The 27,953-nt window shown below is 37.7% G+C and overlaps 1 protein-coding gene across 1 annotated transcript; it reads left to right on the top strand.

Annotated features, from left to right (window-relative positions):
* The first annotated feature begins 30 nt into the window (after window positions 1-30).
* Window positions 31-26,996, top strand: WTAP (WT1 associated protein). The gene is made up of 8 exons (XM_080341059.1): window positions 31-377; window positions 4,128-4,165; window positions 4,252-4,307; window positions 10,524-10,582; window positions 12,293-12,420; window positions 18,777-18,955; window positions 23,746-23,900; window positions 25,762-26,996. The coding sequence occupies exons 2-8, from the start codon at window positions 4,136-4,138 to the stop codon at window positions 26,346-26,348; spliced, it is 1,194 nt and encodes a 397-aa protein (XP_080197185.1). The 5' UTR covers window positions 31-377; window positions 4,128-4,135; the 3' UTR covers window positions 26,349-26,996.
* The last annotated feature ends 957 nt before the right edge of the window (window positions 26,997-27,953 follow it).

The raw sequence follows: 27,953 nt of genomic DNA, 5'->3' as shown, positions 1-27,953 counted from the left end.
AACCGACCCAGGACCCAGACGGCCGACGCAACTGCGGCGGCTCCCGCCACCCCACGCTGGCTGCGCGCGCATCCCCCGCCCCTAACGTGGGGGGTGGGCGGGGCGGCCGGGCGCTCATTTCCTCCTTGGGCGCCATTTTGTAGCGCAGAGAATCCGCAAATAAAGAGCGGGCGGGAGCGGCGTGTGAGGGAGCCCGGGCGGGGGACGCGGCCCCAGCTCCGGAGCGGCGGTGCCCGTGAAGCCGGTTGCGGGCGCAGAGGCGGCGGCAGTAGTAGCAGCAGGCGTGAGCGGTGGCGGAGTTTCGCCCTCGATGTGACGGGTGCGGCCCAGGCAACTAGTGTGCTGGGAGAGCGAGGCCTCCGCACCGCGGGCGGGAGGTGAGTGGCCGCGCTAGCGCTCCTCCCCGCCGCCAAGCGCCCCCCTTCCTCCGGCACCGCCGTCTGCCCCCGCGCTGGAGGGAGCGGGGTCCGCGGGAGGTATCGGGCACCGTGGGGTGCCGGCGCGCCAAACCGCGGCAGCGGCTGCTCCCTTCCCTCTCCTCGAGCGGGGGGAGGAGCGGAAGCACTCGCAGAGCCATTTTGTGCGAGGCCGCGAGCCCGGCCCGGCTGCTCGGCGGGGATCCTCCCCCAGCCTCCGGCAACCGCCGCGCCCGGGCAGGGCAGCCGCCGCCCCCCCCGGCTGGGGGAGACGCCTTTCTCTCATCCCTTCTTGCGGACGAGTGAGGGCGGCCCGGTGGGGCGGGCAGTGCCCGGGCTCGGCAGGCGGTGGCGGCGGGGTCTGTCAGGTGCCTGCAGCTGGTCTGGCCAATGCAGCTGCGCCCGGCCCGCGGGGGCTCCGCGCAGGGGGCGGGGCCGCGGGCGGGAGAGGGGGCGCGGAACCCGTCCGCACACCGCGGCTGCTGAGGCCAGTGCGGAGTCTGCCCAGTCACAGTGTTCTTCCGAAGCTCCTTTTTTTTTTTTTTTTTTTTTTTATACTTACGAAGTTTTCTGTTTGTCTTTGCTTCTTAAATCATGCGCTTTATAAACATGGTACTGAAGGGTGTACAGACTGGTGGGAGTTCCCAGAGTTAAAGTGCACTTTCCTCGTTTCAGTTCTCTTCATGTTTTAATTGCCATAAAAGCATAAAGCTTGATGAGATTGCTGAAAAATTCCTGCAGTGCCCATTACAGGGTTACTTCAAGTGTGGAATACAGTTTTATACTCCCTGTTGCTAGGAGCAGATATGCAGAAGGAGCAGCATGTAGCAGCCGTTGTTTCCCCAAAATCGTGAAAGTGCTTAGTTAGGATAGTACAGTTAAGCTGTTCATCATAGAAATCACTAAATATAATCGTGTTAATTCCAGTCAGTTATACAGGAATGTTGTTTTTCGTTGATTCTTTTTACGGTAGGAAATAACACTTTGTCATGCTCTTGCAAAATATTTCTGATCTGCATAGGAAAGAGATCATTTCCTCCTTTAGAGTAGAGCCAAGGGATGAGAAGCACCTCTTGCTGTACAGTGTTTGAAAAGTTACTGTATTAAATTCAAAGAATGAACATTTCACTTGTTTGTAGCATACAAATTAATCTGTTAATGAACAGAAAGCTAAAGCAAATAACTGTGAAAGCTGATGTAGTCAGGCTGATGCTCTTATGTTTCTGAAAAACACTGAGCAAAATGGCACAGCAATAATTTCTAAGCTTTGGATAAGTTACTGCAGGTGCCAAAAATGCTGCTGCATGGGAGTAGTGAGGTGAAATTCACAGATACAGAAAGAGCACCAGTGTTAATTTGTAGATATGATCAACCTTGTTTCTCCAAAATAACATGTAGAATATTTTTAGCTAGTGTGTATAGTGTTTTTTCTTTAGTGTACATTTTTATCATTACAAGTGATGGTAGGTGGCAGTAAGATGGTAGTTTCTGTAAAGTGGTGGCCTGTAACTTCAGTCTTCAGCACTTTTGTGCTCTTTTGAAAGCAGGAGATGGCTTTGTAAATGGTGGTGTGCTGGACAAAGAGGTTAGAGTAGCTGGGTCTGGTGCTGCTGTAGAGAACTGGATGCAGGAACCTTGCATGAGGTCTAGAGATGTGAGATTGAGTACCTATACTTAGATGGAATGTTAGCCTTTGATTCAGTTATGATTATGGCAGTGATCAGGTATTAATGGTTGTATGCTGCTGGAGAGTTCACAAGCCAGGTCTTTGGGGAAACTCACCTTTTGGTATTTGTATGCTTCTGGTACTTTTCTGAGGAACACACAAATCATGACTTGGTATCATCTGTGCACAATTTAATCAGTGTTAGATGTAGTTCTGTGGGATATCTGAAAAGCATGTTTCTGTCTGTCTCAAGGACTTACATCTTGTGGAGATATTCAAAACTAATTCCAAACACTGGAGGAGTTAAAAGATTATAAAAACCTTTAGGAAAATTTTTAGTAGGAGAGGTAGGTGGCCTAAATACAGGGATTGCAAGCATCCCTGTGATCTCAAGTTATTCTGTATGATTTTTGGATGACCAAGTTGGGGACCAGCAGTTTGTCTTAATAGCCTCTTATGCTTGAATACTTTTAAGGTATGTTTCTGGTAAAACAATCTCAAATAAGGAGCTGCATCCAGAAGTTAAAGCAAAATGCTTGAGTAACTTCTGGTGAGAGAGAAGGAGGGTGATGGGGATGGAGGGACCTCTTAGGCTAGGGTAGCACTTTAACAGCCTCTGTGTTACCAAGACTAGGAACAGGAAGCTGCCATTTGTCAAATGTGCTTCTGCTGAATGTTTTTGGAAACCTTTCCCTGGCTTCTAATGTCAGTTTTTGTTTTATGAAAAGCTTGGAAGTTGTCTCATCAGTGCACCATACTTAGTGTGGGCTTTTTGTTTCTTTATTTGGAGCAGGTTTGTGTTGCTGTGTTTAGTGTTTTGGGTGTGTTGTGGGGTGTTTGTTTGTTTTGGTTGTTCTTTTTAACCAGGGCCTTATTTGGTAGATGCTGCATATTTGCCAATGGTTACTGTAGTTTGAAGAGGCTTTACTTCATTTGGTGTGTATTTGTCCCGTTGACAAACAATTTCAGGATTTGTTTAAGATTTGGAAAAGTAATTAGTTTGTGTGTTGTCATGAAAATACCTAAGGTAGTCTATAAAAGTTTTTTGAGAAAATACTTTTTAACTGCTTAAGAACATTGTTTTTGTGAAGCCAAGTGTTCTCAACTAAGGAGCTGACACATCCTTTCCCTGGCATATGTGCATCGCAGCAGCTTTACAACCTTGTTGAATCTTAATATTATATGCTGCTTTTCTGCTGAAAAGCATGTTGTGAAGATGCATGCCTCTAGCAAGCCTTGCGTTCATTGTTACTTGTGTGCTTGTAATCTTTGCAGACTCAATTTTTTTAATATATAATCATAGTTGTAGAAAATACTATGTACTATACTTCTGAGGTAAGGAAGCAGGTCCTGTAACTCAAGGAAGTGTGAATATTTAACCTGGCACAGTGCAATCCTGTTATGCTACATACACACAGAAGGAATTGAATTTGATGGTGTATCTAAGCCATTTATTTGACATCTTTTCCTAAAAATATTCACAAGGGTTTTAAAATAACTTCATAATACTTCCTGTTTATCAGAATCTTAAAAGTAAGAGAATAAGTACATGAAAGCATGTGTTATTTTGGCGTAACACAAACACTAGTGGTAACGTTCACAAATTATTTACTTTTATTCCAAAGAGATACTGAAGTAGTAGTGTAAATTGTGTTCCTGAGACTCTGATTATCTTCTGCATAATAAAATACATTAAATAGATACAGGCACATACAAAATGTCTGTTTGATCTAAACAAATATGGACAAAGTTTTGAGGTGTTGCTTAGGTAAACAGGAAGAATTGATTACTGATAGGCTTTTTAGACATCTAAAAGTTTTGGTTAACTTTTAGAAAAAAATGCATCTGTTGACTTTGTATGTGGATTACAGCAGCAAACTTGTCATAGTGTTTTGTACTCTGGCTTTGCGTTGCGTGGAACCAGTATTTCAGTAGTCTAATATTGCAAATTAAAAAAAAGTCTAGAAGTACAAGCTTTTAACTTGTTCAGCATTTCATGTACACCAGTAACTACACTAACTAGAACTCCCTTTTTTCTCTTTCAGAGTTCACAATGACGAATGAAGAACCACTCCCAAAGAAGGTATGTTTAAAAATACTTGTGACCCCTTGCCCCTCCCAGGTAATCATGACAGCTTGGTAAGTTGTGATTTTTCTTTTGCTCTGTAGGTTCGCCTTAGTGAAGCAGATTTTAAGGTTTTACCTAGAGATGAGCTCATCCTAAGGTAAAGTAAAAAAACAGTTTTAGTCTTAAAATTTTAGTGAATGTGTAATGGAAGATGTGTGACCTCCCTCTTCCATTCCTTTTCTAGCATTCTTGTTCTGAAAAACTATTTTATCTGTTATATGACACATCTCTTTTGTAAGGTTCTCATCCTATCTCAAGTATTTTTCTGTGTGGTTTGGAGTGGAAACACTATTTCTAGAGACAAAATCCTGAACAATGTTTTGTAATACATGAATAGGAATTGTTTTTCTCGTTTCTAACTTTAGAAGATGTGGTTGCTTACATTCCTTGCTAGATAGCAGGTTATTTTTAAACATCAGAAAAGTGTCAACTCCTTACTCCTACGATGAGTTTTAGGTTTTCTTGGTATGCACAGTTATCTTCTCAGCATATTCTGATATTAACAGCAAAATGTTAAAATGAATTTTTAATCACCTAGAACTTGCATAAAGAAGAGCCTGACTATTTTTTTTTTTTCACCTTTTAAAAAGTGAAGTATCACCATGAAAAAAAAGTAGGCAACGCTGTCACACAGATCACCTGCTTAAAGAAACAGACCCAAGCCCTTTGTCTCTGTACACCTAACTTTCCTGATATGTGAACAAGGAGCTAACTAAACCAGGCATCTGTGATCATCTGTTTATCTGCTAGAGTAGTTTGTGCATGCATTTTGGTAAACTTTAGCTCTTGGCTTTTTGTACCCTGTGAGTTATTAGCATTATTAAGATGTCAAGTTAAATATTGCTGTTTCATAGAACAAAGTCTGAACTGTGTAGAAACTTCAAAATACAAGTGCAACACTTAAAGGCTATGATCAGTTACTTCCTCTTCTTGGAAAACTATCCTGCCATCTATTTCTGGAGTGACAGTTCTCTCCAGGGGAGTGAAAATAGCCTGGTTCTATGTGTTTAAAACTGGTTTCTGGCTAGCCTTTTGAGTAGTAAAGGAAAATGTATTTGAATAGTAGGAAAAAATGTTTCTTTGATGTCAAGTGGTTTAGGCCTTGTGAACCTTTTTATAAAAGTTTCCATACTCAGTATTATCCCTGGGGATAGCAAACTCCTAAGTCTGTAAAGCCATGCCCTTATTTCCAGCTATGAAAGTCCTGTCAAAGTATCGAATGTAGATTCTGTGCTACTTGCTTTTTGATTGATAGTGTGAAAACAAAAAAAGCACATCATTGTTGCTGTATAACTGCAGATAAAACAGATATGTAGAAAATACTATTTTTTTTTCTTTTTGTCAGTTCCTGTTCAATGAATCCCAACTCCACTGTTCTTTTCAACAAAGTACATAATTTAGGTTTGCTTATTTTTACTTCTGTTAGCTAAAAGTGAGCAGGATCAGCAAGCAGCCTTTCAGTCTGGCCTTCTCGGAATTTCTGCTTGTCTCATTACTTGTTGCTGCGGACTCATCTCCTTTATCTTTTCTTCCCCTCTTTAATGTAGTAACTACTTAGCTGCACTGTGTGGGAGTTTCTGTGAAGAAAGTAGAGCCAAGAACACACTAACAAAGCAGTCTATAGATCACAGCTAAAAATCTGATTGGTGTTGTCCTGATGCTTTAGCCTAGTAGTCTGTAAAACACTGAAGCATCATGGTTTATAGAAGCAGTTCTGAGGAAATACAGGGCTTTTACAGAACTTCAATCAACGAGGACATATAGCCAGTCACTTTTGGAATGACTAAGGTGCAATGTTGTGTGTGCCCAACCTCCGAAGTGCTTATCATTTGTTGTCAGAAAAAGTGGACTCCAAAACTCAGCATAAAAAAGGGGTGCTCCAGGAAAAATAGTGGTATGTATGGAGATATTTTGAATCAGTGGAGTCTTAAAGTCTGCTTAATATTTTTAGATAATGAATTAACTAACCTACATAATGGTGCTCAGTTACCTTCCTGTAATTGTGAGGCTCTAAGAGACCCTTTGAATGTAAATTAATTTCAGGGCTATCTTTGTAGTTCTCTGTGCGATTCTGTCTCTGTTCTTTAGAGCCTTTCCAAGTAGCACTTTAGCAAAGCTCTTCAGATTGTCACTATTCAGTCATTAGGTTACCAGTGTGAACTACTAACCAGTTCAAGAAGCTGATATTAAGTGAAACCAAACTGATAGGAGAAAAAAAGGTGGCTTTTAGCTTTTGTCTTTTTCCTCACTTGAGTTGACTGATGAGCTGCCCACATCCTCTACAGCTGTCTCAGAAGGGGCAATATGGGGCATGGAGGTCAAAGCAGCTCTCAGGTTTGCTTGAACTGATGTATCTCTTAGACTATGTGTGTGAAGAGGCGAACTTTCCCTTTCTTGGATCTTGGGAAGAAGGGCCTCAGACTTCAGGTCTGGCCAGCACGTTCCCATGAATCACTGGTTTATTTAAATAAGCTTTTGTGAGTACGTTCAAATTCTTAAATAGTTTAACTGAAAACTGGATTTTTGCGTCACAAAGTGTTGATTCTTACCAATGTCTGTTAAAGTTTAATGCAGGTATTTTGTGTAGATGAAACCTGGTAGAAGGAATCTATCATCTTCAAGTAAGGCAAAGAAATGTCCCAGAGGGAAATGCTTTCCCAGTGTAGTAGATGATGTGCTAGTAACCATCGTCAAATTTTAATTCTGACATAATTTTGGGGGGGAGAAAAGTATTTGTTTTTATCAACTACAGATTTTTTGGAGCATGTTTCTTTTACTGAACTTTGGGATGTATTTAGGGGCAAAAGTATTTTCCCTGAAGAACCTTTAATGTTAGCTAGCTGGAAAATACTTGAAGTATGTAATTTTTAGAATATTGTTTATATGGAAGCTTCCACAATTTGAGAGGTCTTTAATGAGTTCTGGTGTCTTATGGGAAAGTTGTATATTTTTGTGCAGAGAATTATGATATTTCTCAATACAATTTGCATTAAAGTTTCCAGCTGGATCTCAAATAAAGACCTACTCTGTGACATATTATTAAATCTGTGAGCTGACTTTTTTCTAACCATTTCTTGGTAGCAGTAGGACCTGATGAAGGTTTTGAATCATACTTGCTCTCTTTGTTGTTGACTTGTAGCTCTGAACCTTTGGACTGTACTGGAGTTGTGCTTAGTAGCTGGGATTTCTAGGTGATGGTATATCCACTGCTAGATGAGCCTCAGCTTCTGCTGTGTAGTTTCAACATCACTGAGCAAAGACATCATTACAGCATTCCACAAACTGCTGTCCTTGTCACCTCTTTCAAGTTCAGTGTGAAAACAGCATGTGAGATTCATGTAATGGGAATGCAGGCTTACCTCAGCTTTGCATGTTGGCAGCTGGGAGTCCATATTATTTACAAAACTACAGAAGCAAAAGTGTTGTATGTGGAGATTCAGTTGTACAATATGAGACCAAAGTTGTGCATTTGGAAATACTGCCCTTGTATTGTTCAGGTAAAACTGGACTTTCTGTGAGAGTTGTTCGTTTAGAGAATGGTATTCCAGACTCAAACACCGTTCATGTGGTCATTTGAGACCTAGAAATACAGTTTTACACCTGTCTTGTGTGATTTTAGTATCATGTGATCTTCTGTACCAGTGTAGACATAATAGAGAAAAAGAAGTAAACAGATAAGAGTTAACAATGTTCAGAGTTGGACCGCTAAACGTATTGTAAATGAACTTCAGCATCTTCACTTTAAAAAATATTCTGTCATAGTTCCTTGTTTTCTTTTTTCTTTTGTGTGACTTCAGAAGGTACAGCTTTGTAACTTGGGCTTTGAAAGATCAGAATTCCACTTCAGTTCCTTCTGTTAATGATCTGTGCTACTACTGTAAACAAGGGGAAAACAATTGGAGTGAAACAAGCTGGAAAGACAGTATTTAGGAAACTAGATTATTAAAGGCACTGAACAAGAAAAGTTACTGCAAGAGGACGCTTAAGAACTTGGACATTACTAAAGGTGTTTAAAGTCTTAAATCACAGACACTTAAGTGAAAACTAAATTATCAAAGCCATCACAAGACTTTTAAAAATACTTAGAAGTAGTCTATGTATGTGTATGTATATATAAATCTATTTCTTTAACTTGGTTTAATGAATGTTCTTGAAAAACTGTCTTGTTGATATATTTGGTAAATATTTTGACATATTAGTCCTCAGGATTACTGAGAACGCTACAAAAATATATACGTATCAGATGTATCACAACTGCAAGCTTGAAAACAAATCAGTCCACTTTCTGTAGGGGCCTACTAATATAGTTGATAATTTTCCTGAGCTGAAGTTACAAGATGGTCTACTTCATTAATGTGAATGTTTTTAAACTTTAATTATTTCATTTGTTTTGATGCTTTTAGTCTATTTGTCTGGTTTAATATATTTATGGTGGTGTTTTTGTTGGTGGGTTTTTTTTTTCAATCACATGAAATAATCCTGGTTTGAATTTTTGTCTCTGTGATTGCTAGCTTTCTGGTTTGACTGAAGTGAGATGAAAACCATCTCAATTCCTAGAGAGAAAATTGCTTCTGAAATCTTCTATAGTTATAGCAAATTGAGATAGTGCATGTGTGTGAAAGTAAAGCTACTGTGGTAGAAAAAGTTCAAGTTTTAATGCTGAAGGCTTGATTATTGAAGAATTCTCTCTGACACTGTGTGATGATCACAGGTTTATTCTGTACAATGTTGTAAACTTGCTTGAAGATGAACTGTAACAGTCATGATGAGGTTTTTGACAAAACATGTATGAAGAGTCATGTTTCTAGCAGAGCTGGCAGGCATGTGACTTGAAAAATCTGTGACGTGGCCTAGTGCATTCTGGGGTTTATTTTCCAGGAATTCAGTTCTTGCTTAACTACTAGCATTTGTTGAGAGGTGACTTAGAGATATTCTTTCTTAACATTTTTAGTGACCACAGACTATGTGTTGTGTGTGGTGTTTCTTTGGTTTGGTTTTGTTCAGTGATGGTCTGTCATGTCTACTTAGCTTGTGTTGCAGGTCTTCATTTCACTTACTCTTTGTATAGCTCCTAATGGAGGAGGGGGGAGGGTGTCAGGATTTTGACAGAATTATTGTTTTCAGGCTGTGAGATGTAACTTAGAAAGTCAAGTAATCCTGTAGCTGTATTTGAAGAGCAACTCTTTCATTTCATGTAATTGTTTCATGTAAAAATTAGGTTCTTTCTGCATTTGGTATTCAGCTGTTTCAGTTTAATTTTCGGAGGTTTGAAATCTGAGCTAGCATAGAACTTTCAGAGGTTGAATAGTGAAACTTCTGTTTTTAATGACCTGTTTGAATTTAGCAAATGGTCTAGAGTTAGATTTTGTAGTTTTGATTTTAGATGGGCTGGGGAGTTAAGAGTTACAAGTCTGGCATATAAAATAGGTGTCAGGGAGAAAGAGTGGTTGGGAGAGTGGAACAGAAACCTTCCTTTTCTGTAGTGGTAAACTATTAGATTTAATTGTTTCATAATGTGGAATTGTACTATCATGAGGATGATGCATAATTAGAAGAGAGGTACTTCTTAAAAAAAAAAAAAAAAAAAAAACTAGCAAAAAAATCCCAAAACACTATCTTGTGAACTTTGTTGGTAAGGCATGTAAAGTTAAGCTTTACTGCAGACTTTGCTACTGACTTGATGGTTTATATCAAATGCAATGCTGTTCTTAAGTGTTATGTGTTCTTACTCTGGATTAGTTGCTTAAATAACATGCTTTCAAAGAGTTATTAAACTGTTTGGCTTCTGGTTCATGAAAATAATCAGAGTATGGTCTTGTTTTAAATGAGCTGGTGTAACTACTTAATGTAGGCTGAATTGTAGTGTATTGTAATACACTTGTGCTTGTCTTGTTCACTTGGTAACAGGCTTGATGTTGACTTCATATTATGTTTTCTGTTACAGAATTTTGTTTAAATTTTCTTGCTTTGAGAATGAGATGTATCTTAGGTACTTAGACAAATAACTAAGTAAATAAGTGTTTGGTTGCAGTGTTTGCCCACAATATTACAGTAAGTTTTAAGATGTCAATTTTAAGTGTTGTAACATGCAGCTACCTTTTTACCCTTTTGAGATTCAAAGTGTATTTAACTTTCTATGATCAAAAGACACTTTTTTAAAAAACTGGAATTGCCTTTTATGCAGTTGCATAATTCTCTGTTGATATTTTCTGATTGTGGTATGAATGTATTCTCAAAGTCTAGGGATGAGATGCCTTGACTTAATAAACTGAGCTTCAGAATTTTTTTTTTTTCCTCTTTGTCTCTGCAATAGGTGGAAACAGTATGAAGCATATGTGCAAGCTCTGGAGGGCAAGTACACAGACCTTAATTGTAAGTTGGTCAAGTTTCAAAATGGTATGAGTTACCTGAATGTTTGTATAAAGCAGAATGTTCAACTAATAGTTTTAGAAAGCACAGACATTACAGACATTAGAAATAAGAGGTAATCTGTATGTCAATTGTTTTTCAGAAAAAAAAATCCCTGTTTATTCTAGTGTAAGTTTTCAGCCTTTTCAAGCTTTTTCAGCTGTTTGTTTTTCAGGTCTCACACAGCATGTAAAAATCTGTTTTTACAACTGTAAGACCATCTTTACCCAGACTGCTAGGGGAAAAATACAGAAATAGGTGTTTTTTCATTATTTTTTTTTATTAAAAAGGAAACGTTATCCTCTAGCAAAATTCTCCATGAATGTTTGTGCCTTGAGTAGTCTAACAGGATTGTAAACCACGTGGGAGGGGAAATAGTTTGTAGAGGTAAAGGTCTAGAATGAGTCCCCAAGTCATGTTTGATCTGATCAGGCAAATTAACTAATTGTTTGTCAGTCTTACGTGATCTTTAAAACTTAGTCTGTACTTCAGTCTTTCAAAAGAGAATATGGGGCAAACATCCTACTCTCAAATGGGGAAAGCTGGCTATGTTCTGGAAGTGACTGAATTTTAAGTGGTTTTTAAAAATTGTGTTTGAAGCTAGAGATGAGCTCTTTCCTGTTTTCTGCTCACCTTTTCAGTCTAAAGACTTAGTATCACTGAGTTTGAAGGGTGTTTTTATGTCATCCAAACAGATATGTTCTCTCTTTTTTCTGTTGTTACATCCTTCTTCTGCCACCCCATAATGTTTTGGAGAGACTAAAATATAGCAAAATGGAAGCATTTGATTTCATTTTAGTCTCAAACTGTCCTGACATAAATAAGTTGTTTCAAAATTCTCAGTTTTTCAATTTTGGAAACTCTAATACAGGCTGTGGTAATCACTATTATGGAATCATCTGCGAAGAACTATTTCTAAATAACTGTTGTGAAGCAATTTGTGGTGTTCTAAGTTTACATTTACAGCCGATTATTCTCAAGTAGTTAGAAAAAATAAAAATCTTAATTTTTCCGATTTTCCATCCTTTTATATGTGATAAGGAGCAGAGTGAATATTTGCTGTTTATATCAGGTCTTCCCACTTGAGTAATTTGGAAATGTGCTGTGCTGCCTTCTCTCATTTCGGATATAAACTTTCATAAATGATCATGAATCAGAAGAGTTCTAGTTGTGACTGAACTGCTCTTTCTGAAGTTCTAGAATGTCTTAACTGTTTACTCATGGGGTGTTGAGGCCAGTTTGAAGATTGACCACAAATGGCCCTGTTTTACAGACTGTGGTTTGCTTTATCAGAGGGTAGACTTCCCCCTTCCCTCACCCTGGTCTCAACATTTCTTACAGATAAAAGAACAGTTCCAAGTTTCAGAGTGCAAGTTGTAATAGTTGGTTAAGCAAGCAATTTAAGTTATTTCCTATATAAACACAGAAACATTTTCAAAAGTTCAGTAAATCTTAAGATGTATTTAACATCAGTTGTTGCCAAGCTTTTCTAATAGTTAATGCTATTTTGATTTTTTTTTTTTTTTTTTCCTTTTTTATGCTTATTATAGTCAAGCTTGGTTATGACACTTGCTGGTTTTGAGTTTGGTTTTTAGAGTCTTACAGCTGTCTTCAAAAACTGTTCATGAGAGGATACTATAAAATGTGCATTTTGTATGTCATTGCTTGTATTAGCCAATGATGTGACGGGATTGAGGGAATCTGAAGAGAAGTTGAAACAGCAACAGCAAGAGTCTGCCCGAAGAGAAAATATTCTGGTGATGAGGCTGGCAACTAAGGAACAGGAGATGCAAGAGTGTACTGTAAGTATTTAAAGAGGATAAGTGTTTTCAGACTGTTACAGGGATATCAGCTTTTGAGCCAGTACTCATGTGCTATATTTTCTGTATATCTATAGCATCACATTTTCTGTGCTTGAATAAATGACAGGGCACTTAAAATTTCACTGAATCAGTAGAGATCACTTTTTAAAGTTTGCTTTTTAAATGCTAGTTATTTCAGGTGATTTTCAGCAGCAGTTGTGCTTGGAAGGACTTTAGCTTCAGAACCAAGCTAATTCTTACATGAGCCATGCATTTTTTAACTGTGCATATTTACCAAAAGTGTTACTTCTGACACTATCATTGGATGCAGGAACAAATTGAAATGTGAGGATAACATTGAGTTTACTGGGTTTCATTTAGATTTTTAGGCTAATATTTATGCTTGATTTGGATAGCAAGGTATTTGTAAACTTCTGCATCTGTTTGGCTAGGTAGGGGAAAGAGCTACTGACTTTTTCAGAGAAAATAATTTTGAAATGTGGCAGATCTTCTCAGGGTTTCTAGTGTTCTTTGTAAGTAATATCTTTTTTCTTGCTATTTCTGTTTCTCATTTATTTCAGTGGATTTTCTGTCACTGTTTTCTTCTGTTTAGTTTTGGTTTCTTGAAACTATCTTCTATCACTTTTGGACTTTCGATCTTTTTCGAATTAGTTTCTTAACATAATTTTCACCTGCTGCTTTAATTTGTCAGTTTCTGAGAGAAGATTGTAAAAAGCTGCTTCTTGCTAATTTTGGTAATATACTTCTGAGAGCTTTTGAAAAATATAAAATATGTGCAACACTAATAATTACTATTGTAGCTTTCTTCTGATATTTTTCTTTTAGCCTACCTTTCCTTTCTTCTGTAGATTTTCAGAGCTGTCAGGAATAATGGTGTGACACTTGGTACATATTATTTTAACTTATCTTAAGACTAAGTTTATTTTATAGTAAACAATAGTGTGAAGAGGGAGAAAAAAGCTTACTTTGCAGTGGCAAAAAATGAATTGCAGAATCACTGAGATTGGAAGAGACTTGCCATTTTTCTAGTCCAACCTGTCTGCTCAGAGCAGGGTCAGTTGGACTGTATTACTAAGGACTCTGCACAGTTGGATTTTGAGCATCTCCTATGGAATGGAGACTCCAAAACCTTTCTGGGGGACCTGTGCCAGTGTTCAAACACAGTCACAGAAAAACAAAACCAGAAACATTTTCATATGTTGAAGTGGGATTTCCTGTGTTTCCATTTGTGCCCCTTGCCTTTTGTGCTTTCAGTGGGCATACTGAGAAGAGCCTGGCTCTGCCTTCTGTTTTCCCCCCATCAGGTATTTATGCACATTGATAAGATCCTCCTGAGCCTTCTCCAGGCTGAACAGCCCTTGCATTCAGCCTCTGCTTGTCTCTCTGATGCTACAGCCACTTAATCATCTTCATGGCCTTTTGTTTGCTCCACCCTATTATATGCATGTGTCTCTTTTACTGGAGGAGCCCAGAACTGGACCCAGTACTCCAGTTGTCTCACCAGTGCTGAGTGGAGAGGAAGGATCACCTCCCTCAGCCTGTTGGCAGCACTCCTCCTAATGCAGCTCAGGATGCTAATGAAGATCTGTTCTGGTACTGTACTGCAACACTTCCCTAGTAATAAATTACTGTATTGATCCTACTTTTCTTGTTAGTTTTATTGATAAATTCTGCTATGAAGAACAGCAGTAATAGGAGTTGTTTGGGGTTTTTTTTGCTTTTGAACTTCTGAGCATATAGCTCAAAAATAAATTAAAAACACCTTCACCAAACCAAATTTGTGTGTACTGTTTTCACCTTTCTTCCTCCTTATTTCTAAAAGAATGAGTTAGACACAAATTTCAGATATTTAAAACAATGAATTTTGATAAGCTTATAAAGACTACAGGATTTTTTTGCTGCACTTTGTTAGATGTTTATGGCTGTGATAAAAAGGTGTTCTGGAACATCTATTTAGAAGAACTTCCTGAAAGCCTTTAATGTCTGTGGACCTAAAAAAAAAAAAAAAGGGGAGGGGGGAGTAGAACAACCCAGAAAAAGAAAAAAACCCACACACTCAAGTAGTGCTTATTTTTTTCCAGGTATTGATAAATGAATGACATCAAGTATGTTGTCTGCTCCATAGTGCATGGAGGGTAGGAAGGGGCATCCTTGAAGAAGGGGGTAAAAGCTGTAATGAAGATACTGGTACCTTAAAGTGATTTTGAGTTTAAATGCACAAAGTTGCAAGAAGCTCTGGAGGACTTGTTTTTGTAGTATTAGACAGTATTTTTTGTCAAGTAAACTAACAGTAGCAAAATAAGTCATGTTGGATGAGACACAAAGCGAAGCTGCAGGTTGCTAAATAATTTCACAAATGAACAAAAAACTATTCACCATATAATAAGTTATTTGACATCTCTAAGTAACTTGTATTTTTGGCATAGTTAACCATTTTTTATAATCATATTTACATGTAAAATATACCACTGGTAGTTATTTATATGTAAGCCTTTAATATTCCCTGTCACATCTAAATTAGACTGAGCATCTATGGTGTCAATTTTCTTGAAAACTAAAGATGAATATTTACCATATAATATGAATAATATGAACAAGAATAATTACTCTTAATCTATTTTTGGGAAGTTTTATACTGTTCTGTTGTCCCAAGTTACTTGTAAGAGTAGCAATCTGGGACATTTGGGAGTGGCATGTCTGAGGTGTGTAAAGCTAAATGCAGATTTGGTTTGACATCTGTGTGTTTTCTTTCCTTAGTGAATTGAGTTCTATTTAGTAATCTAAGGTTTTGATTTTCAAAACTGTTGGGCAACATTTTATCACTCAATGTGATTCTACTTGCAAACTTGTCATGTTCAAATTGAAATTAATAAAAGCTTAAAAATACCATACTGTGTTCAGATGGTTGTTAAGGACATTAGCAAGGACATCTCCAATTACTGATGTGTAAAACACCTCAGTAGTTAAAATATACTAGCTGTGTTTTAAAGTAAGGTGTGACAGACTTTGTCTTAGTTGCTATTTTAATTTGTACTCTAAAGATATAAACCACAACAAAATGTACTTTAGCCTATAAAAGTCACCAGACACTGTCTTGAAGGTGTAGGTGTGCATGTCAGAGTAGCAGAATCATTGTCCAGATTCTCATTCAGTACTCTTTTTGAACAAGATAGTAGTAGAGTGCAAAGCTCTGTTTTTTCTCTTGCTCGGTGCAGAGTCTAGCAGCAGAATATATGGATTTCTTTTGAGCTAGGAGCCTGATTGGTGTTGCAAACTTACTCTGCATAGTTCAGGGTGGCTAACTAAAGGGCTGTGTTGAAATTTAGATGTTTAGTACCCTGTGTGTCCTATTGTCAGCATCAGACTTGAGCTGCCTTCCCAGTCCTAGCAGTATCAACACCATAAAGAGGTTGCTGCTTTTGGGGAAGTGTGGGTAACATATCAGCTGCTGTTTCTGCATAAAAGCATTATTTCTGGCAGAGGTGGTGATGAGGATATTGCTACTTCAGGAAAGATCTTGACCCTCTCCTAAGCTGCTGCACATGGCTACTGTAGGCCAGTAAGCAGACAGGCATTGGGAATACTTGCTACTCCAGTAGGTTTTCCATGGAACAGATAACAGTGAGTGGAAGCTTCCTGTCGATGTAGCTGGACTATAGTACCTAGATAGTCACTACTCTTAATAACCTACTTGTGGTTTAGGTTACAGCTCTTTTGTGTTTTCTCTGTTTCTTTCTTTCTGTTTCCCTGAAAATAAGACACGGTCTTATATGAATTTTTACTCCAAAACTTATTGCTTTTTAACATGTATAGCTGCCTGGACGCTATTTAAATTTACTTTTTTAATGAACTGTAACTAGGGCTTATTTTTTGGAGTAGGGCTTATATTTTGAGCATCCTGAAAAATCGTGTTAGGGCTTATTTTTGGGGTAGGTCTTATTTTCAGGGAAACGAGGTATGCAGTTTCTTCCCTCCTACTCTTCCTTTTAAGAAAAATAGATAACTGTACTTAGTTTGTCTACATTTTCTGTTAAGCAGCTGTGTTATGTTTTGTTAAATTCTTCATATCAGAGGATCTGTTCTTTCTAGATATCTTTGGACAACTTCAGCTTAAAGGATTTGACTGTTTCTAAAAATATGGGAGAAGCGGAAGGGTTGAAAATGTTATTGTCTGTCTTAACCAAAAAAAAAGTCCACCCAAACCCCTCACAACCTGATGTCCTTTAAACAGACTACTTTCAGTATTCTGCCTTGGGTTAGAGCAGAGAGAAAGCTGCAAGGTTTTTATTCTGCCTGTGAAAATTCATCCCTATTTGTCCATTTGATGGGTTTTGAAAAATAACAGCTAGTGTGTGCTGTGTGGTTTGGAAATACAGACAGCCAGTAGGCATCTTGGGTGTTAAGAGCACATGTCCTGAGGTCTGGCATTTGAAATGACTGTTCCTGTATATTCAGCTCTAGTCTGAAGAAGTTGGTCCTAACTGCAGAAAAACTCTTTAGATCCCACACCCCTTACCACCTGGAATGCCAGTGGGAAGAGTTGTGTACAAGGGAGTGGTTAGAAGTGGCAAGAATGGGAGGGTTGGACTGGCCAAGCAGGAAGAATGGAATAAGTAGGCAGGCAGAAGGGTTAAGAGGTCTGGGCTCACTTTGGGAGTGAGTCATGTTGGGGGGAAGGTTGCTAGGTCTGGGTGGCAGAAATGCCTGAGAGGTGAGAATTCTGGAGAAATTGGACTTGGGGAAACTGGAGGGATTGATGGTCTTTAAGATTGTGGAGAGAATGAGCAAGGGTTGTTCAGCTTTAGTAAATTCTTTCTGTACTACTGTTTTAGGGGTGACAATTGAGGTGTTATGTGAAGCCTGTGTGGGTGCTCTGCTTGGCCTAGGAGCATGAGCTAGAGCGATCCAAATTAGACTGTTAAATAAAGGACTTTAGGCAGAATCAGCCGGGTCCTCTTGAGTGTTTTGGTGCATGTCTGGCATGAATGAGGAGCAGGTGGCATCAATTCTCTCTGCTGATGCAAGGAATCTATTACAGTTCCTAGGCTGGCAGTAGAAAAGGGAGGGAGCTGGGCCTGGGGAAGACAAGGAACATGGTCTTTTTTTTCCCCTCAATGATGCCTGTCTAAAAATAGGTTGGGAACCATGTTGCTGTAGCATAATTATATTCTTGGAATACAAGTTGCCAGCTGGAGGATCTCTGTGTGTACAGGCATCTGTTAAACTAGCTGTTTCACCCTCTACCAGTGCCACCCCTCACAAAGAATTGACAGGCTGCTGAAATACTTCTGGTAGTGCAAGCATCAGAAACTTAAGGGGGTAGAAAAGATACATCAATAAATTACGTAGATCTTTATTCAGTGAGCAATGTTGTGTACAGTCAGTGAGGCAAAGGGATAAAATGGCATCTCAGAAATGTTAGGATAATCTTAATTTGTACTTACTGTTTCCAAGTAGTATTTGTAGGTGGGCCCTTGAGTGGTTTAATTGTTGAAAATATTTTTATGCTTCATTCCTGTTATATTTCTTTCTGGACAGATAAAAGGTTGTCTGTTTAAAATTCAAAGTATTGTGGTTATTTCATTTTTTATTTTAATAATATCAAATTAATGTGGAGTCAATGGAAATATTTCAGTTATTTCAATACCTTTAAAATCACTTATTTGAAATAAAATCCAAGAATTGTTTCTACTTGACAAAATATAACTTAAAATGTATGATATCCTGAACCGAGAAGTGACTGGGTCACTACTTATTTTTAATGTAAGTAGAATGTTTGTAATTTCTCTTTACTATTGTTGTGTAAAGACCTCATTACAGATTAACTGTGTGTCTATAGAAAAATACTACTCATCAATAATAGCTGTAGTATTCCATAATAACTTTCACTGAATTTACATGGAAATTAGCTATCTGTTTTAAGCAGATAACTCTTTGTATATACTTCCACTTCACCCCCCAAAAGAGTGCAGGCAGATATAATAGAAAGGGAGCATTCAAATGCTCCAGTCATTGGTTTGAGAAATGTAAACTGGCATGTAGAAAACGCTTTGAAGCAGAGAGAGAAGGAGGGGGAAAAAAAAAAAAAACCAAACCAAACTTTTAAAGTTTAAACTTGGCAGGTGGTGGGATGGGGAGTTGGGTGAACATGCACATTGATAGGATTCAGGTGGGCAAAAGTTATTTTTATCCTGCCATTTTCAGGTTACAGCATTGAAAGAAGGCAAGCTTCCTTGACGTTATCTTTACAATAACTAGTTTTATTTGTCTCTAAATAACTTCAAAATTTTATTTAATGTTTTATGAGTAACAGTCCTTTTTATTATTTTATGCAGAATCAGATTCAGTACCTCAAGCAAGTCCAACAGCCTAGTGTTGCCCAACTGCGATCAACAATGGTGGATCCAGCCATCAACTTGTTTTTCCTAAAAATGAAAGGTGAACTGGAACAGACTAAAGACAAACTGGAACAAGCCCAAAATGAACTGAGTGCCTGGAAATTTACGCCTGATAGGTAAACAAAACAAATACTCCCCAGTCAAGACTTCCCTGACAGTCCCACTACGAGAATGCTATGGTGGGACAGCCAAGTACTCGTTTCCACACCAAGACTCAGACGTTTTGAGGCAAAAGCCACATTCTTATACTGTCCAGCTTGTAATGCTTAATGTAAAACTTACCAGATGAACCTTGTGTTTCAGCTTTTTTCTCCCCCTTTGCTTCAGAGGCCTGACGGCGTCGGACTATTCTGAAGAAATGGCCATCTTCGAAAAAATTTTTCTAGAACATGTAGACATTTGCAAAATTGTTCTATTTGAAGAAAATACAGGGAGAAACAGAAGTCTTAAGTCTGTGGCACACTGTGTCTACAGACAGTTTGGAGGAGAGAGAACCTAGAGATTAAAAATCATGAATTGAACATGTAAAATTCCTGTAAAATGTAGAAGTGGAATATGCTTCGCTCTTAACCTTGAGCCTAGTGACTTAGAGACACTGTAAGTCAGTTTTGCCAATAAGACTGTGGACTTCCTGCTTGTTCACTGAACTGCTGGGTCAGAAGTCGATGAGGTGAATTTTGCGTTAACGAGTTTACTTGCTAACCAGTTTTGAATAGCCATGAGAGTGCTATTTGCTATCACAACAGTGGTAGCGTACACATTTGACTGTTTAGCCTTTGGGCTCTCTAGCACTTGATGGAGCCTTAAGTCAATGTTGCTAAATAATGAACTGTTTTCTGGATGATTGGTAATACCACGGACGCCTCAAAATTAGGACTGTGCGACAGCTATATATATATTTGATCACAACTAGCATGTATAACAAAAACTGGTTGTGATAAGTATTTCATTGCATGTTTTCATGCAGCAATGAGAATATTTTGATCCTTCTATACTAAGAACTGATCTCAAATGCTCAATACCGAAGGCACACAATGGCAACTGTCTTCAGTGTTGATGGGGTGTTTTTATTCCTTTGTACACCTGTTTTTTTTGTATTGCACTTCTATATAAAATGTGCCTTGAAATAGTTGTAATATATAGTTCAAGGAACACTACTGGTGATACTGTTGTATTGTGAAACTCCTGGGATGAACGAGAATTGAACAGGTTGTTATTTATGCATTGTCTCGTTCTCTGAAAACAAAGTCAGTATTTTAACAAACAAAAAAAAAAAACGTAAATGCATGCATTTTCCTTGGTGGAACTAGTGAAGGAGCCTTTGCTACTCTATTGATGCCTCTGTTCTGTTGTCCCAAGTTACTTGTAAGAGTAGCCATCTGGGACAGGTGGGAGTGGCATGTCTGAGGTGTGTAAAGTGAAATGCAGATTTGGTATAGCATTTGTGTGTTTGTTTTTTTCCTTAGTGAATTGAGTTCTATTCAGTAATCTGAGGTTTTGGTTTTCAAAACAGTTGGGCAACATTTTGTGACTCAATTTGATCCTAAAAAGTTCAAATTTAAGTTAAAAAAAGAATACATCATCTTCTGTGACAGCTGGATGTCTAACTGTTTTTATGAACTGATAAGATGGCATTACATATTTTTAACTCAGAAGTATCGTAACTGTTCATGCTTCAGATGATTCATGTGGGATCACAGAGTAGTGTACTTATGCAGATTTATTTTGTCTGCATGAGTAATGACTTAACAGCAAAAGAAAAACCTAAAGAAAAAGGTTACTTTTTAAAAAGCGATACGTCTGGAATGATTTTACTATAGCAGTATCTTAAGATTTTAATAATCTAGCATCAAAACAGAGGTAAGATTTGAATTAATAAATTATTAACATGTTGCCAAGCCATTTGTAAAGCTGACTCTAATGTTCGGACAGAGGCATGTTGTGGAGATTGCTTGTTTAACTTTGAGTTCAGAAGGTTATTTTATACTTTTAGATACAGGTTGGTTCTTTTAAGTATTTGGTCTCTAAATGTATGTGTACAACTGAGGAGAGACAAGTAACTTACCACTTTCTTTCAAGCAAAAGTATCAAAAGAAAATTTTGTTATTTCTGTAGCTACAACATACCCTAATATGCATCATACAAATTTAAGTCAGTGATGCGAATGTGCATAATTCATATATGCAGTAGCTGGAATACAGAAAATTACAGTTATTTTCAGGTAAATAATTGAGGCTGTCTTCATTTACTGGGTTACAATTTTATTGATCTTTATTTCTGGAAAGATAAATGATGACTCATGTAAAGTATTTGTAAGATTTTTCCATTCTCCTTGCACATCCTGTCTGTCCCCAGTCCCTGCCTCCCCCTTTTAATTACTTTAATTGTCCATCCTGATATGCAATTACTCTTATTTCATGGCATCAGACCTAGTTTTTGAAAGAGATGCTGTTCTTAGTCACATCTCCAACTGACGCTCTTAGGGTAACATGTTAATTGAAACCCTAAGCAGTGTTAGTTCTGGGCCTTAACCACAGATGAAGGTGTACAGCATAATCATTGCTGATGTCTGGATGGAGAAATAAAAGGGTATATTTAGTCAAAGGAATGGCTATATTAAGCCATTTCAGTTGTCATTAGAGTATACACTTGGATTAAAAATTAGTGGAAATGTCATTTGCAGTAAGCCTAGTACAACCAATACTAGTCTTCTGAAATTTAACCGCTTATATTCTTACAGGTTTTGTTGCATGTATGTTCAAGAGGATTTGTGAAAAGAATGCAAACCTAGTTTTTCAGCTAATAAGAGTTATTTTAATAGTTACTGGATTTTATATTCTTGCATGTGTTGTCTTTTTTGTAAATTGCAAGGGGAAGTTACATGGTGCCGTACTAGTTCAGAACATCTGGAAAAAATTTCATGGTAAGAAATAGCATTATAGGTAACTATGCAAATTTCTATACAGGTAATAAATACTTTACATTTTGGCAGGAATTAACATGAAGAAATTAATGGGACTCGAAAATTGTCCCAGTTCCAAGGTAACTGGTACATGCTAATTCTACAGTTGACATTTTGTGAAGAGAAAAGCATTAAATGACTTAAACTGTGAACTTCTTCAACTTTTAGTGATGGTAACAGGAATTTGCGAATTGCTAAAAATCATTGCATGTCTGCCTAATAACTTTTGGGGTATTGTCACATTGATTATCTCCAAAGCGGTCCTGCTTTACCCAGAATGAACATCTCTAAGGAAACTTGCATCTTAAGTGTGCGACTTGGACTGTATTAGGTCAGCACAATTTAAACTTCAAGGACCTGGCATTGGACATCACGGCAAGAACGAAAAAAGGCTGCTGCTTTAGCAGAGTTGCAGGCATCCAGGACCTTACGCAGCCAGATTCCTTCTGGAGCAGCCCATCTGAAAAGTTTGGGAGAGTCAGTCGGAAAAATGTTAAGTGGGGCAGAGTTGGCAGAACTTAAAAGTTGACTGAGGATTGAATGCTTAAAAGGTAGCTGATAAGGAAATTACTATTTTGGTTTCAGGAGAGAACTGTGGCTGTGAATTGTAGCAGAAGTTTCTGGTTTCTTTTTTAATCCTCAAAATCTCTTTCAGTCTTCATCACTTGTTTAAAAACAAACAAAAAATTAAGTGACCTTCTTGGTCTTGAAAAGTAATAAAGTCCTGCCATTGAATTTGCAATAAACCTGTTCAAGTTTGGTGGGGTTTTTTTGTTCATTTTTGGTGGCTTTTTTTTTTTTTTTGTTGGTTTGGTTTGGTTTGGTTTTCATTGTTGTTTTTCCTGGCAGAGCTTACACTTCTGTAGAAAAGATGACAGCTTCATTATGTTGCTGGGCATATTAAAAGGAGAACTGTTTGTGGTTACTATACTGACTTTGGCAGACCAAAAGTCTTAAAGGACTTTAATATGGAGTCAGCTGTATTGCCTATATATTAATTTGCATACTACTTCCTATAATGCTTTACAGTGCAATTTTTATCGTGAAGATTAAAGATGTGTGATGTTACCCATTTAGTAAAGAAAATCTTGTCAGTTAAAATACTACTTTCCTGCCTGTTTCCTGTTTCTTTCAGAAACTGGATATCCTAATAATCATTACTCATGAGCTGAAATCTGTCATTTTAAAGGAAGTAGATTAATAATATACTCCTTCCTTAATTTCCTGCCAACTTTTAACTATGTTTTACTTTCTGCTCACCATGCAAGATGTGCTTAGGGGAAGCTGACCATAGAAATCATTAAACAGACTGTGTACATTACGGTCAGATATATAAATTAGGTTGAAAAATAGACATTGAATTTTTTAAATTATACTGACTGAACAGCATTCAAAAGAATGTCTGAGCCTCTTAAAGAAAAATGGATGTCACAGTGAAAAATGAATGTGGTATTTAGAGTTTCCCCAAGCAAGCTTCTTCTGTTCACCCAAATGTAATAGTTAAGTTTTACTAGTAAAATGAATGAAGGAGGTTTTTATTTATAATTCAGTTTACACATGTAATTTTCATGCAGTACTTGATCTTTTAAATTATAGGCACATCTTTAATCAAATATTTAACTCAATTGAGAATTAGCACATACAAGATTGTGCATACTGATAATCCAGATGTTGGTATCAAAAAAAGAACAATATGCTTATTCATATTTGCAGTAATAAAACTTGCCTTCCACTTTATGGGACAGCGACAGAAGATCAACTGGCATTGGAACAGCACGTGGTAACTATAGGGAGACTTTCTGCTATGACAATTATGTTGAGACATAATGTTCCTTGAATTGTGACATGCAGAAATTGCATCTCCTTTTTGTCTGTAATTGTGATTGAGGAAGATTACTGAAGGTTTTGTATTCATTTTGTGATAGATGGCTCTTTCCTTTACAGCCAAACAGGCAAAAAGTTAATGGCGAAGTGTCGAATGCTTATCCAGGAGAATCAAGAGCTTGGAAGGCAGCTGTCCCAAGGACGTATTGCACAGCTTGAGGCAGAGTTGGCTTTACAGAAGAAATATAGTGAGGAACTTAAAAGCAGTCAGGATGGTAAGGGATTTTTTTAAGAAAATGGAGTTGCCTTGCACTTCTGCCAGTTTAATTTCCTGATGATACACACTGTAAAACCATCTTTGCCAGAATGAAAGGGGAATATAAAGTAAAATATGAAAATTAAGTCTTCATTGGTAGTCTTAAATTATAAATAACAAACACAAACTTAACTTTGGGGGACTGGAGGGATTTGCAGCTCCAGTAATGCAGTGTTTGAATTTGAAATTGCCAGGTTTCGTACTATAGGTCTTGCTATTTAACAGGGAATGTTTAGACTGCACACACTTGGTGAAGTGGTAAGATGAAAGCTGTTAATGTTGCATGAAGCTAAGCATGCACTGAGAATAGAATGCTGCTTGTTAGCTCTGATTAATTTTGACATTATTTTTTAAAAATCAACAGGTTAACTGCCCAAGAAAAAAAATATATATTTTTTAACCTTGGGTAACTCAGGTGAACTAAAATATCTGATTGTGTTCAGTCTAAATTTTACAGTATTGTAAACCTAAATTGAAATAACGTATAAGCTCTGATCTCTTGCATTATTTAAATGGAGGGGCAAATGCAAAGTTAAAAAAATCTTCAGGTGAGAGTTCTGCATAGAATCACTGCTTTTTTAGTGTAATGTTACAGTAAGTTATCTGGTTATTACAACAAGTCTTAGGACGCAAGCTTTTTAGGTATCACATAAAACTGGATATTTTTGTTTTGCAACTGAAGTTTGTAGGATAGCATAGACTTGATTTGGCATTAATCTAAGCTGGTAATCCTGTATTAAGGATAGATTTCTCCCTCCCCATCCCCATAGGATCATATTTTTGAGAAAGTAATAGTATAAAGTAACATACAATAACTAGAGTTCTTAAGGCAAATTATCCTTTCTGTAATTACTTTTTGTTGGAATAGTTACCCTTTTGCTTCTTAACTACTGTTTAGATAATGCGCTTCATCTAAATTTACCAAGTTCATAACTGAAGCAAAGGTGGACAGTCTTTAAAGATTTCTGCTTTTGAATGCAGGCTCCAGAACCAAGATGCGTTCCTTAACCCCTATTGCTTCTTCCCTATATGAACAAAGACAATGATAATCCTGCAGCAGCAGTTTTCCTAATGATTTTTTTTTCCCATAGCAGCAAGAACACTTTAATTTTATGAATTTTTAAAATAACAAGCAGTTTGCATTTTAACTCCTCTGTCATATCAGTGGTGCAGTTTAATCAAAGACTAAGGGAGTCAGTGTTTCTCTTACTGATTGCAGGTCAGATTTGTTTTGCTCCAAAACACAGGCCTAATTGTAAAATCCTTTTTCTTAATGTGTAAGTATGAAAACACGCTGTGGAATTAGTTAACAGTTTTGTGAGTAAGAAAGTCTTGCAGTGTCCTGTTATGCAAGATTTAAAGGATTAAAAACAGGAAGAGCTGAAACTTCATTGAAATGTGACTAAATTCTTTTTTTTGATTGCTGAATAGGCTTTTGCAGTTATTCAGATCTATTAGATACAGATGTGGTTCATGGTCACCTTCAGAGTACTTCTAAGGTTTTATACTTGAGTAAAAGTAGATACAGGTGGTTCTACTTGCAAAATACTAATTGCTGAAATTGAACTGTTTTCCAAATACCCTCCACTGGAAATTAATTTCTTGTCATATATTCTGAGTAGCAGTATAAAATGATGATAGTTAAGCATTTCCTCCTTCAGAGGCAGAGTGTCAAAGCTATGCATTACCTGATGGCTGAAAAATTGTTGAAGCATTTAATTGTAAAATGTTGAGTTACAGGGTTTTAGTTTTTTTTGTCTGAGATTCAAGCTATATACTGGCTATTAAGTATTTGCAACAAATGTGTTTTCTTTATATAGAATTGAATGACTTCATCATCCAGCTTGATGAGGAGGTAGAGGGCATGCAGAGTACCATTCTAGTTCTCCAGCAGCAGCTGAAGGAGACTCGTCAGCAGCTGGCGCAGTACCAGCAGCAGCAGTCCCAGGCCGCCAACCCCAGCACCAGCAGGACTCCAGCAGCTCCCGAGCCCACAGAGCAGGGCGAGGCGGTGGGGAAGGACTGCAGCCGCCTGGCAAACGGACCAAGCAATGGGAGCTCCTCCCACCAGCGGACGTCTGGGCCTGGATTTTATAGGGAGGGTAGCAGCACTGAAGATGACTTCCCGGCTTCTCCAGGGAATGGTAATAAGCTGTCCAACCACTCTGAAGATAGAACTGGTAGAGGAAGTGGTAGCTACATAAACCAGCTCAGTACTGGGTATGAAAGTGTAGACTCTCCCACTGGCAGTGAAAACTCTCTCACTCACCACTCAAATGACACAGACTCCAATCATGATCCTCAAGAGGAGAAAACAGTGAGCATGAAAGGTAACAGAACTGCGGGTTCTCGTCATGTCCAGAATGGTTTGGACTCCAGTGTAAATGTGCAGGGTTCAGTTTTGTAACGTTTTTCTGCAACATTTTTATACAGTGTCATTTAAATTGGGAGAGGATACTGTCCAGAAGCCGTTTAAATTAGTGCATACTTGTCACAATTTTGCCTTTTTGTGGGTTTCTTTTTGCTTCAATACCTCTGCCACTTTGGAAATTTTAACAGTTAATTATGTTGAATGTTGCTAAAAGGACGTTTGTGTAGCTCAAGTTATTTTTATATGAGTTAATGTGAAGTTGAAATGGAAGTTACTTCCATAAAGTATAACATAAATGATGTCTGTACAAATCTGTGTATATCTAGAACCTGTGCTGTGTAAGAGCATTCTTACTCATACTGTTGAACTTACACCACCTTTGAGACTTGTCATAATAGCTGTGGGTTTATGACTGCCAAGTTTGCCCAGTACAGTAGTTTTATCACTAAAAGATGGACTTACTGAAGGAGTCCTCTAGTAGTTTCAGTGTTAATTACAGTTTTTCCCACCACACATCTGTGCATTTTCTCCTTAGGTGACCGAATGTTTATGAATTGTGTGCATAGTTACTCAGTTTTTAAGAACTGTTGTATCCTGTTCATGCATATTGCTCTGTGACTCCAATATTATCTTACCTGTACTGACCAAACCTAAATAAAAACTTTTAATAATGTTATTTCCTCATTGTTCTGCATTGGCTTACACGGTTTTATTTGTACAAAGTGTATTTACTGTACTTGCTTTTTTTAGCTTAATTTCTTCCTGTCTCAATCCTATACAGCTTTTGCCAAATACCTGAAGTTACAGGTGTGTACTGTCATACTAATTTCAGGCTAACCTGACAGTGCTTATTCTACAGGTTTTTCCTGACTGGCAGATAACAGAGAAAGGGGGGGAAAAAAATGAGAAAGTTAATAAAACTAAACCTTAGAGTTGGAACCTGGCTTTTACAAACTCCGAAAAGCTAGAATTATCCCACAGGTAAATATATAAATTAAATTACAGAAGGAGTTAGTAATTCAGCCTCTTAAACCAGATATATCTCCTGTTGGTTTTTAAAGGCCACCCTGAGGGAACTGACTTCTTAACAGGTGCAGAGAATGAAAAAAAACCTTTAAGCGCATACTTTTATTGTTCAGTAGCAATGAGTTACAGATTTCTCAGAACCTGAATTTCTGGTTGTTATTTTATCTACTGGTTTAGTGAAGGAAGTGAAAAAGCTCTGACTTTTAAGCACTGTTCAAAGGGAAGATAAAAGTACTTAGCAATATATTTTTCAGGTAGACTTAAATCTGGTTTGAACATTTTTCTTACCTGTGAATCTTATAATTGCCAGATGAGTAGTAAAATCTCATTTGTAGCCATTAAAAACAATAGTAATTTACAGCTTGGAATTCAGTGTGGAAACAGACTCTTGTTGTTTTGAAAGCAGTATTTCTCCAGAGTTCTAGGACATACTTGAATTTGTTTTGAATTTACAGTTAAATTCCTAGATCGTAGAAGGGTTTCCGTGGTACCATTAGCATCTGCAGTAGTCCAAGACAAATGGATGTAAATAAAACACTACTAAGTGCTGTCATCTGTGTTGGAGACATGCTAGTGCATGTACTGCTGCTGTTTTAATTTCACTGCTTTCACTTA

Source organism: Nesoenas mayeri, assembly GCF_963082525.1.
Source record: "Nesoenas mayeri genome assembly, chromosome: 3".
Lineage (NCBI taxonomy): Eukaryota > Metazoa > Chordata > Aves > Columbiformes > Columbidae > Nesoenas > Nesoenas mayeri.
This window is presented reverse-complemented; position numbering and strand designations above follow the sequence as displayed.

What these genes read in the sequence shown, in the direction of transcription:
- WTAP (XM_080341059.1), top strand. Translation starts at nt 4,136, where the DNA reads ATGACGAATGAAGAACCACTCCCAAAGAAG. An exon ending in CAAGTACACAGACCTTAATT is followed by an intron (nt 10,583 to 12,292) that starts GTAAGTTGGTCA and finishes TGCTTGTATTAG; the next exon opens with CCAATGATGTGACGGGATTG. An exon ending in AGGAGATGCAAGAGTGTACT is followed by an intron (nt 12,421 to 18,776) that starts GTAAGTATTTAA and finishes TATTTTATGCAG; the next exon opens with AATCAGATTCAGTACCTCAA.